The sequence below is a fragment of the Perognathus longimembris genome, chromosome 17, assembly GCF_023159225.1.
Source record: "Perognathus longimembris pacificus isolate PPM17 chromosome 17, ASM2315922v1, whole genome shotgun sequence".
Classification (NCBI taxonomy): Eukaryota; Metazoa; Chordata; class Mammalia; order Rodentia; family Heteromyidae; genus Perognathus; species Perognathus longimembris.
Window position 1 is genome coordinate 50,697,491 of NC_063177.1, and position 12,366 is coordinate 50,709,856.

Sequence of the window (12,366 nt, forward strand, 5' to 3'; positions counted from 1 at the left end):
TTGACTATCCTGTTTCCCAGCTCACACCAAGACCAGCCCTCTACTCGTGGCAAGCAGTGTTGGAACACTTAAATAAGCCCTCCACACTGAGCCAGGTCACCAGTGGCCTGTGGCTATTGAACACGACTGCAAAGTTGAGTAATCGCAGCAGAGACCATGTGGACCATCTGCCTTTTACAAAGGAAGAAGCTGTCACTGGCCTGGGGAGTGCGAAGATGGGTCACTACTCAGACGCATCATGGGGTTAGGACACAGTTGGAGTAGGGAAACCTGCCTTTTTCCTTTTTTTTTTTTTTTTTTTTAGCTATAATTTCATTGCTGTTACTGAGTCAGGTAATGAGTATGTTTCTTTTTTGACAACGTCACTCTGTCACTTTAGGGAAGCCTTTCTTGAGCCACCCATAATACTTAAGGACAGCCAGCAAAAAGGGTGCCTTGTCACCTCGAGGTTCTTCCTCCAAATCACCACCACTTGTCAAGAGTGCTAAGACATAATGAAAACGTTTAACCTGGCCCGTCACCCTGCGTACCTTCCGTCTCTGCAAAGTGCTTCCTTAACGAGAAGGACTTAACGGTGCACTGGTCCTGAGTAGGCATTGCAGTGTCAGCTCTAAGACAGAGAAGAGCTCTTATATCCATAGGAAGAAGGATTTCCTGTTAGTACCAAGAATTCTAGTTCATACGTAGTAGGAGAGAGAAAAATCGGAACCGAACTGACTTTGGAAAGTGAAGAGGTGATGGTGGGGTTTTGTTTTGTTTTTTTTCCAGAGAGCCTAGGAAGCCCAGCCTGGCCTCCAACCCTTGATCCTCCTGCCTCAGCCTCCTGAGTGTGGGGTTGCTTGTGTCACCCCACCCAGCTGAGCAGTGATCTGTAAATTCAGGTGATTTTTAAGAATCCATTAAAAAAAAACCCTCCCCATTCTGGAACTCTTGGTGTGTTTCTCCTATGGTAGAAGAAAAGTCTTGATTTGCTTATTTATTGTTGCTGCTGAGGCTGGGGAAATACTGGAGACCTCTTATCAAGCCCTGTCATGATCTCTGCATCCTGGTCACGTGATCTGAAGTTGTTGAGGGAAGTTGATGGCCAGTCTTTTCTAAGCAGCACCATCAGGGAATGTACTTCTTAGCTTGCAGTATCGTTGGGGCAAATGTACCCCGAGTTGATTTGTACTGCCCATCGCCATCATGTGTGATCTGTCAAGTTAAAACCTTTGTCAGAGCTGGGCACCAGTGGCCTGTAATCCTAGCTACTTAGGAGCCTGAGATCGAGGATCACAGTTCAAAGCCAGACAGGACAGGAAAGTTTGTGAGACTCTTAGCTCCAGTTAGCCACCAGAAAGCTAGATGTGTAATTGTAGCTCAAGTGGTAGAGCTTCAGCCTTGAGCAAAGAAACTGGGGTTGGAGATAGGGCTCAGTGTTTTGTGACTTGCCTTGAAAACATGAGGCTTTATCCCCAGCACTAGGGAGAAACATGTAAAAGAATCCCATATTCAGGGCTGGGAATATGGCCTACTGGCAAGAGTGCTTACCTCGTATACCTGAAGCCCTGGGTTTAATTCCCCAGCACCACATATATAGAAAACAGCCAGAAGTGGCGCTGTGGCTCCAGTGGCAAGAGTGCTAGCCTTGAGCAAAAAGAAGCCAGGGACAGTGCTCAGGCTCTTGAGTTCAAGGCCCGGTGCCGGGCTTCGCTCTACCCACCCTCATCTACGTGGGAGCGGGTCCTGGGCTTGTCTGCCTCTTCCGTGTGGGATCCTTTCTCACTCTCTCATGTCCCCCGGCCAGTAGGGATTAGTCGCGGAAGTGGGGACCCAAGGTAGCCTCAGTTCACGTGTGGTTGCGAGACCCCATGCCCGCCAGCCCAAGGAAGACGTGGGCGCGTGGAAGTCCCAGAGAAAGCCTCTGGGGTATTCTGGCTTATTCAAAGGAGGGGCCAACAACTTACACCCCCAGGGGAGAGGGGGTACTGTATCTTAACGATTGGCCTGAGGGACTGTCCCTCAGGTGATGTCATGGGCGGAGACCACAGCCCCCCAAGGACCGGGCCTCCGCCATTGCCCACGTGGCCGAGCTGAGAGGCGGGGCTGCTTTGCTTCTCTTCCTGCAGAAGCTGGAAGGTGGGTAGGACGACCTTCCACACAGCCCCAGGGCTGGGGGAAGGGCAGCATCTCTAAGGGAGCCCTAGTTGCCCTTCCCCCACTTAAGGCCAAGCTGAATCCCCAACAGCCCAGGACTGGCAAAAAAAAAAATTCCGTATTCTTAAAGCTGGGCATGGTCGTGCAGTCCTATAATCCCAGCACTTGGGAGGTGAGGCAAGAAGGGTTATTTTTAGGAGTCGGGGGTGTAACTCCATGGTGGCTCATGCTCTTAGCATGCATGAGGCCTGGTTTTCAATCTGCAGCACCACAAAAACTTGTTTTGTCCACAGCCTAGCCTACACTCTGTTGAAAACTCACATATTAGTTGCCACCACTCTTCATAATAAAAGTGGTTTGTTTGTTTGCCAGTCCTGGGCCTTGGACTCAGGGCCTGAGCACTGTCCTGGCTTCTTTTTGCTCAAGGCTAGCACTCTGCCACTTGAGCCACAGCGCCACTTCTGGCCGTTTTCTATATATGTGGTGCTGCGGAATTGAACCCAGGGCTTCATGTATATGAGTCAAGCACTCTTGCCACTAGGCCATATTCCCAGCCCAATAAAAGTGGTTTTTAAAAGCCAGGAATATGATTTGAACAGATCGTTTGCCTCTTACGTAACGGCACCTGGCGTGGGAAGGCACCCCTTGTGCAGGCGGCTATTCGTGGAGCAGCTGGATGGAACCTGACACGCGTGCCAGGTGTCCCACAGAGACCCAGGCAGCCCAGTGGGCTGGGGAAGCAGGCCTGAGGAGGGGAAGCTCTGGGCTCGCCTAGCTGGGGGCTTGTCGCCTGATGGCCCTGGGTGGCCCACACCTGCCCCCTGGGCCCGTGTACCTATCTCTGCCCTAACTCTGCAGCTGCGCCTCGTCCCTTCAGAAGTCCTCTCCTCCCGCCCTCCCTCCTGAAGCCTGGCGCTGCTTCGTGCAGCTATGCGGAGCAAAGCATCACATGTGCCAACCGACCCTCACCAGGACAGCTACTGCCCGTCGTGCCCATGGCACCACACGGCGTATATTCTCATTTAAACAAGCCATGCCAGGGAGGCAGCTGTCACACTAAACCCACCTTTCGGCTTAGTTGACAGCTTTCGGCTGCATGGAGACTGTGGGAACCACAACTGGCAGGTGTGACCCAGAATGGACAAGAAGAACACGGAAGCTGAGCCGGGTGCCCGGGCCAGCGGGTTCCCTTGCCACGCCCCTGGCGTCACGCACACGGCGGCGCCTGTGCGGGGATGCACCTGCCACAGTCGGCCTCCAGTCCCGGTGTACCGTCGGCAGCTCATTCACACAGTAAAGAAACTAAATCCTCCCGCAGAGACGCTTCTCCCCAGTCCTGATCAGCTGATGACGGGCGAGGCCACTGGCCACTGACCATACAACTGACCATGGCTGCTTCCTTGTAACTCTTTGCAGTTGATTACTTATCTCAGTCTCAGGAAGAAAATCCCAAATCATCTAGGGAACCAAAGGAGATAGCTTACTTTAGTGGATTCCTCTCAGAAATAAAGTTCATTTCAGACCTAAAAGAGATCCTGTTCGGGAGGCTGAGATGGGAGGCTCACTTGAAGCCAATAATTGGTGGCCAGCCTGGCATTATAGTGAGACTCTGACTCACAAGGAGAGAGACCTGCCTGACATTCAAGCCCAGCCTCACAGTCACAGAGTAAGACTGGTTTGGTGCTGGTACTGGGGTTTGAACTCAAGGCTACGTGCTCTCAGCTTTTTCACTCACAGCTGGCATTCTTCCATTTGAGCCATGCCTCCAAATCTGACTTTTGTTTTTAAAGACGGTCTCAATAAGTAGCGCAAGTTGGCCTCGAACCTCCTGCCTTTACCTCCTAAATGCTGGGGATGTCAGGTATGTGCCATCATACCTGGCTCAGTTCTGGAATTTGGAAGCCATAAAGTCAAGTGTACAAGAAAATAAGAGGGGCTAGCCAGGCCCTAGAAACTCAGACCTGAGGATCACAGTTCGAAGCCATCCCAAGCAGGAAAGTCCGTGAGACTTGCCTCCAATAAACTACCAGAAAACCACAAGTGGTGCTTTGGCTCAAAGTGGTAGAGTAATAGCCTTGAGCAGGAAAGTTCAAGGACAGAGGCCAGGTCTCGAGTTCTGGCCCCATGACCAACAAATAAATACAGGATTCTGCCTTTCTTGTCCTAGTGGTACAAAAAATTCTTTTTGTAGAAGAGAAATCAAAGCTTACAACAATTTAGAGACTATCTCATAAAGGTATGATTTTTTAAAAAAAGGACACGATTTTTTTTCTGATAAACCAGAAAGCTACAAAAATCAAAGGGGACCATCCCCTCTCTTGCTAAACTGCCCCAACATGTGGATTTTAAGGACATTATGTGTCAGTAAGACAAAAGAATGACTAGCTTGCAAATAAGAGATGAATGGTGTTCCAGTCTTTTCAAGGTCTTTCCTGGCTGGGCACCGGTGGCTCACGCCTGTAATCCTAGCAACTCAGGAAGCTGAGATCTAAGGATCACGGTTCGAAGCTAACCTGGTCAGGGAAGTATGAGACTCTTATGTCCTATTAACCACCCAAAGAACAGAAAAAGTAGAACACTAGAACAAAAAGAGCTCAGGGACAGTACCCAGGCCATGAGTTCAAGCCCCAAATCCAACACACACACAAAATGTTTTTTAAAGGTCTTTCCTTGCCAGAAATGGGGCTGTTGAGACTCAGTGCTGTGTGGCATGGCCGACCAGAAAGAAGCAGGAGGAGCTGAATCCCAGGACAAGCAGCAGATACAGAGCAGTCATGAGAGACCTACAGCAGAGAAGCAGCAAGCTGGGAGCCAGTAGTGCCTGCCTGTGATCCTAGCTGTTCAAGAGGCTGAGATCTGAAGATCCAGGTTCAAAGACAGCCTGGGCAAGAAAGTGAGACTTCCGTGAGACTTGCCTCTAATTAACCACCCTTGGTGAGAAATGGAGCTGTGGCTCAGTGACAGACCGCTAGCTTTGAGTGCATACACTTAAGGGTTGTGTCCAGGCCCTGGCCTTCTGCAAGGAGCCAGCCCTGCTGCCCACAGTGGCCGTGAGCCTTTGGTTTCTCTTAGGAAGACCTGAGTTCAAGCTCTAGTACTGACACAGACTATTCTGCCTGGGCCGGCTTTGAACTACAGTCTTTGGATCTCAACCCCCTGACTATTTTAGGATTACAAGAATGAGCCCCTGGTGCCCATCAGCACATTAATTCTTCCCATAATCCACCAAGTGTGGATCCCCCTGAGATCTAAGCAGAGATGGGTATGGATGGACACATGGGAAGGGGGCAGGGCTGGATGTCCAGAAGGAAGTCCTGTACTGAAAGTTTCTAGAGAGACCCGGAGCCAGACCGCTGACACTGGTGCTCACTGTTCAAACTCCGTGGGCAACCAGAGCCCAGAGGCAGGTTTCTGATCAGCCTGGGGCTGAGTGGGCACCATAGTGATGTGTATGGATTAGACTCCAGCTTCAAGGAGCCAGCCATACTACCCACGGTGACTTGACGATAAGCCTTAGTTTTTCTTCGGAAGATCTGAAAGAAGGGAGATAATTAGCATCCTGGTGGGGAATTTTTGTATGTTTCCAGTTTTACTCTCCCTCAAAGGCTGCATCTAAGTAATATTCAGAGCTAAAGAAACTTTGTAGTGTCAGCTTTCAATCTGCTCCCAAAAAAGATCTGTTTTATGCACAGAGTCTGCAAAGCAAGGTCCCACTGAAGAGGCCTGGCGAGAGTTTTGAGCAGCACGCTGGTGGTTCGTCCTGTAATCCTGGCTACTCAGGAGGCCGAGATCTGAAGATGGTTTAAAACCAGTGTGGGCAGAAACTCCTTGACCGTGTGCGCGTGCGCGTGCACATACACACCCTGTGGCTTGAACTTGGCCCGGCTGCTGTCCTTTGGCTTTTTTGCTCAATGCTGGAACTCTGCCAATTGAGCTCCACTTCCACATGGCTCCACTTCCAGCTTTTGTTTTTTCTATCTAATTGGAGATAAGGGTCTCACAAACTTTACAGCTGATGCCGGCGTTGAACTTCAGCGTCCATATCTCCAGCCTCCTCAGTAGCTACGATTACAGGTGTAAGCACATGGGCAGTCCCATGAGGTTGTGGAGCATGAAGCTCTAAATTCAAGTCCTAGCAGAAGGGCAAAAAGATTTCAAATGCCATTCTTTCCTAGCCCTCCCTTACAAAACGAGGGCACTGACGGTCAGCGGGGGGCCATCCACTTTCCTGTCCCTCCTCACATTGATGAAGCGTTTACCTTCGTGCCAGGAGACGGCACCCTAGACTTCTTGGCCCTGGCTTGAGTTCTTATATATTTGGTAGACGATGTCCAACTGCATTCCGCTTTTGGCCAGCAGGTGGCAGCAGCATCTCAGCCTCCAGCCAGCCTTTCCGGGCCTCCAAAGCCGGGACATTCTAGTCCCTTCCAACGGCCTTTCCCACTTCCACATCTCCCCAGCAATATATATTTCTTTTTTGTAAATAGAAAAAAGTATATGCAAGAGAATGGCTTTTTTGGTGGTTAATTGGAGATAAGCATCTCATGGACATTCCTGCCTGGGCTGGCTTTGAACCACAATCCTCAGATCCCAGCCTCCTGAATGGCTAGGATTACAGGCATGAGCCACCAGCACCCAGCAAAAAAAAAAAATTTTATAGTAGTGATATTTCTTTACTATAAGAAGAAAGCCATAGGTTACTTATCATAACCATGAGCTTACAAGACTGTCCCCATTATCTGAGCTGAGGAAAAAAATGGGCCCAGTCCTATCCCTGTGTCCAGTGAAACCAACTGAGGGGGCTGGGGATATGGCCTAGTGGCAAGAGTGCTCAGCTCCTATACATGAGATCCTGGGTTCAATTCCCCAGCACCACATATACAGAAAATGGCCAGAAGTGGCGCTGTGGCTCAAGTGGCAGAGTGCTAGCCTTGAGCAAAAAGAAGCCAAGGACAGTGCTCAGGCCCTGAGTCCAAGCCCCAGGACTGGCAAAAAAAGAAAGAAAAAGAGGGGCTGGGGATATGGCCTAGTGGCAAGAGTGCTTGCCTCGTGTACATGAGGCCCTGGGTTCAATTCCCTAGCACCACATATACAGAAAACGGCCAGAGGGGGCGCTGTGGCTCAAGTGGCAGAGTGCTAGCCTTGAGCAAAAAAGAAGCCAGGGACAGTGCTCAGGCCCAGAGTCCAAGGCCCAGGACTGGCCAAAAAAAAAGAAAGAAAAAGAAAAAAACCTGAAACCCACTGAGGGTTATTGAGAGAATAGATAGCCTGTAATCCTAGTTCTGCAAGAGGCTGAGAACCGGAGGATCGTGGTTTAAAGCAAGCCAGAGCAGAAAAATCTGTGAGAGCCCATCTCTAAAATAACCAGCAAAAATAGTAGGGCTGGAGGTGTGGCTTATGTGGTGAAGAGCCAGCTGAGCAAGCCAGAGGGAGCACGGGGTCCTGAGTTCACATTCCAGTGCAGACAAACAAAAAGTGGCATCTTAAAAAAGCAATTGCTGGGGGCTGGGGATATGACCTAGTGGTAGAGAGCTCGCCTCATATACATGAAGCCCTGGATTCCATTCCTCAGCACCACATATATAGAAAAAGCCAGAAGTGGCGCTGTGGCTCAAGTGGCAGAGTGCTAGCCTTGAGTACAAAGAAGCCAGGGACAGTGCTCAGGCCCTGAGTCCAAGGCCCCAGGACTGGCAAAAAGCAAAACAAAACAAAAGCAATTGCTTTAGTAGTGACAAGGAGAACTCGCATTCCAGAAGGAACTGCTGCTGCTCCTGGAACCGGCAGGGGCTGCTTGTTGAGCATTCACTCAGGGAAAGGCCCTGGGAGGAGTTTTCCCTTGCTTCAGAGGAGGATCAAAGTTTGAGGCCAACCCAAGCAAAGAGTTTTTGAAGTCAGATCTCAACCAATAAACAGCTGGGCATAGTTCCATGCGCTGACTCCAGACCATGACTGAAGTCAAGGCCAGTCCAGGCATAAATCTAGCCAAAGCCAAAGGGAGCGTAACAAACAACGCCCCGAGTTCAAATCCCAAGACCCCATGGAAACCACATGAAGGGTGAGTCTCCCGGATTTTCTTGCCCAGGCTGGTTTCAAGCCATGATCCTCAGATCTCAGCCTCCTGAGTAGCTAGGATTACAGGTGTACCAGCACACAACAAAGTTATTGCGCGCGCGCGTGTGTGTGTGTGTGTGTGTGTGTGTGTGTTTTCCTAAAAGTTTAAGGTAGTTCAAGACAAGCTGAGCACCTGTGGCTCACACCTGTAATCCTAACTACTCAGAAGGCTGAGATCCGATTTCTCCAACACACACCATGCCCAGACCAAGGCCCAAGCAGCAGAGTAGAGAGAACGCCCCCTTCCAGACAACTCAGTTACCCTAATGCGAAGGCCACCAGAGTAGGCTGCTCGATGGACCCCCTGCTTGTCCCTGGTGAACCCAGAAGATCAAATTCTGCCTCACCCCAGCACTCCCCATGTGCCCATTCCACACCACAGCCCAGGCCTGCTCCCCTACCTTTCTCACAGAGCTCTTTAGTGAAGAGCTACACAGCTGCCCCCTCCCCCACCCACTGGAGGGTTGGGGGAGGGAGAGAGATGGGAGCTTGACACCCCCCCCCCCCGCCAACCAGCCTCCAAACCTCTACTGTAAGGCCCAACTGTACAACAGGAGCTGGAGGGACTGGAGATCAGCCCAGAGCTTGCGGTCAGAGCTTCCTGGAGTCACTTGCTCTCTGTGGCTCTGTGTTTCACAGGCTGGAAAATGGGGTACTCAGAAGCCATAGGAGAGAGCCATAGTAGAGGAGCTGCCCTGAGCCAGCTGCTGGGGAGAGGCAGGGAGGATTGAGGGTCAGGCCTTCACTCACTGTCCACACCCTGGAAAAGCAGGAAAGCAGGGCCCACGCACAGTTCCACGTTATGCTCCAGGTGAGGGTGAAAAGCCCCCGCCCAGCAATGGCCTCTCACCTCTTCCTTCTGCTGGGACTTCCGAGGCCCTGCAGGTGGACTCTATATATAGATCATCGGTCCTTAAGGGGCCAGGGCCTAAGGCATCACTCTGCACCCCAATCCCCAGGTGACTTCCTGAGACTCTGGCTGGGTGCCAGGGAGATGGAGAGAGCAGCTGCCCCTCCCCACACGCACACACACACGCATACACACACACACGCAGGTGCAGATACCTCAGGATCTCACATTCATTGTCCCACGCAGGTAGGAAGGGATTAGCAACAACCCACACCTGTCACTGCACACATGCCATTACCCAACCTGTAAAGATGCTGCCATTTGTTGGCACACGGCTGGATTGTTCAGCTTCCATCAGAGCAAGGGGGTCCTGAGAGGCTGGGGCAGAGGGGATGAGCCCCTCTATCCTCCCTCTCCTCCATCAGCTCCCAGCCCACCCCCCTCTGGGGCATCTGACATCCTGTTTCTAGCCTGTGTGACCAGCCCCAGTGGGATCTGCACAGGAGAGAGGCAGAAGGAATGGCAGGCCAAATGGAAGCTGGTGGATGAATGGGGCTTTGTTCCCCTCTGCCAACCCAGGGCTGGCAGGAGGGCAGGCGGTTGGCCTCCCAGCCAGGATTCCGTGGGGCCACCCAGCGCCTCCCCATCCCTGAGAAAACGCTCTGTGAAGGATATCCCTATGCAAATGTTGTCTTCTTATGATTGCTCACCCCTGCCTTCGGGGCTAGAGGCCTCGGGAAACACATTCAAAGGGGGCCAGTTTAGGACTCTAAATTAGAACAGGCTTCTCTCTCCCCTGCTCGGCCCCCAACCGGCCTTGCCTCTGCTGGAGCTGAGATCTCCAGAGCTGCCGTGGCCTTTGATGTCCTTAGAACTGGAACCCAAGTGACCTCTTCCTTGGATCCAGCCCGGAGAGGTGGGCAGTGCCCTGCAGGCCTTCTGCTGAGCCCAGCATGAACCAGCCTGCCAGCTTTGTTTCCTGTGGCAATCACACCTCGATTTGTTGTTCTTTTGAACTCCATATCAGAAAAGAAAACAGCTGGAAAGTCAGACCAGACACCTGGAGACGAGACAGGAGCCATAGCTGGGAGGAGCCAGGAAATGATCCAAGAGTTTCTCCAGCTGGGGACCCTCCCCTACACTGGGGGCCGGACGGCAGCTGAGCCAGTTCCAGGGTCCCGGGGCAGGGTTCCTTGCTTCTCTTGGATGTACTGATTAGGCCACTATTGGTAATTAGTTGAGTCCCGTTCGTCTGTCATGATGGATTCATTTCTTTGCTTTGTTTTTTGGGCTTGAATTCTGGGCCTGAGCACTGTCCCTTGGCTTTTACTGCTCAAGGCTGTTTGTTGTTCTACCACTTGAGCCATCTCCACTTCTGGCTTTTTGCTGATATGTTGGAGATAAAGAGTCTCTTGGATTTGACTGCTGGGCTGTCTTCGAGCTTCAGATCTCAGCTTCCTAAGTAGCTGGGATCGCAGGCATGAGCCCCGGGCACCTGACAACTTCCTGGTCTTTAAAGCCACCAGACACTAATACAGCCTTCCTGTCCCATACTTAGTTCTGGAGGGCCTACACCCCTGCCAAAGAGGTAGATGACGCCCAGAGCAGGGGAGCGCCCTTGACACCCCAAGGAGAACAGCACCCCACTGTACAAAGGCAGAAATGGAGCCCCGGGCCAGTCTTGGTGATGCCCTTGGGGAGAGGCTGGGGCCCCGGGCCCCACCCAGGATGGCCCCTCTTCAACTTCCACATCCAGCCTCCGTGCCGGGGAGCTTACCCACGGCCACCGCGGGGTCGATTATTAATTAATTCATGGGCACAAAGCAGACATCCACATGGTGACACCAACAGCAGTGTTAATTTTTAATCACCGTCATTATGCGGCTCTCATTTAACTCCGGCTGCAAATGTCCTGAATCATTATCACATTGCGGCTCCCTTCCCTTTATAAACCAACTGCTGACGGAAGCAGGCCAGGCGGTTGGGCTGGGAGCTTTGGGGTTCTCAGCCTGTGGGGCGGGGCGAGGTCAGGGTGCCCGTCCCCCCCGGGAGCCTCGCCCTCCTCCCTTTTCTCTTGGGCACCTGCCTGATCCGCGTGCACACCCTGAGCTTGACAAACAGGAGCTCTGGCAGCCCACAGCCTACAGTCCTGGGCCAAACATGCAGTCACCCCTCTGCACCCATCAATTAATGGAACGATAATTGGTATCTCTTGGGGGGGGCGGGGATTGCTGCAGAGCAGTTTCTGCGAGTTGTCCTCTCGCATCCCATGAAGGCCTGGCCTGCCTGTCTTCAGGGAATTGGGAACGCCTGCGGCCCGACGTTCAAGGTCGTGCTTGCTTTGGTGTATGCGGCTGCTCTTTCCTCAGGTTTATTATTCCTGGAGACGCTAATCAGATTGATCTGGAGCCAGGCACTGGAGCGCAAGCCAGCTAACCAACTAACCAGGATCCACAAGTGGAGGTGTGGCTGGAGTGGTAGAGCGCTAGCCTTGAACAAATAGAGCTGAGGAGTAGCGCCCAGGCCCCGAGTTCAAACCCCAGGACTGGCGCACATGCACACACACACACACACACACACACACACACACACACACACACACACATACACACACAAATGATCTGGCCTGTAATCCTAGCTACCCAGGAGGCTGAGATCTGGAGAATCACAATTCAAAGCCAGCTTGGACAGAAACGTGAAAAAAAAAGCAGGACTGGAGACATGGCTCAATTGGTACAGTGCCAGCTTTGCGAGCAAGCCGAATAAAGATGAGGTCCTGAATTCAAATTCTGCCAGCCCTACCCTCCTCCCAAAAGAAAACACACATTGCTCTGGAGGCTGTTCAGCCAGAGAGGGCCTGGCAGCCTCAAAGGTAGGGTGTTGGGAGGGGGCGGAGGTCAGGAGGAACCCTCAGTGACCCACAAGTGCTGCTGCTCAGTTCCAGGGGACAAGGACCTGCTGTTCCCAGCCCTCTTCACCGTGCTTCAAAGATGCCAGGCGGCTGGGACAGCTGTTGACTGGCCAGTGGCCACTTGAAGTGCCCGACAGGAAGGCCCAGTTAGCCAGAGTTTGGTGTCTCTGAGTTGTTTCTTTTTTGTTTGTTTGGGTTTTTTGTTTTGTTTACCAGTCCTGGGCCTTGAACTCAGGGCCTGGGCACTGTCCCTGGCTTCTTTTTGTTCAAGGCTAGCACTCTGCCACTTCCAGCTTTTTCCGTGTATGTGGTGCTGAGGAATCAAACCCAGAGCTTCCTGCATGCTAGGCAAGCACTC

At 52.0% G+C, this 12,366-nt stretch overlaps 1 protein-coding gene across 4 annotated transcripts in view; it reads left to right on the plus strand.

Moving 5' to 3' along the window:
- C17H17orf80 (chromosome 17 C17orf80 homolog) overlaps window positions 1-12,366 on the plus strand; it is a 43,859-nt gene that overhangs the window by 9,723 nt on the left and 21,770 nt on the right. Inside the window, exon 4 of one of the 4 annotated variants that reach the window (XM_048365263.1) lies at window positions 4,799-5,161. The exons of 2 other annotated variants lie outside the window; for them this stretch is intronic. In XM_048365263.1, coding sequence (XP_048221220.1) covers window positions 4,799-4,878 — 80 coding nt within the window. In that variant the 3' untranslated portion in view covers window positions 4,879-5,161. Of the gene's footprint in view, window positions 1-768; window positions 1,302-4,798; window positions 5,162-12,366 lie in introns of those variants that run through there. One more of the 4 variants, XM_048365264.1, reaches the window with a different exon arrangement.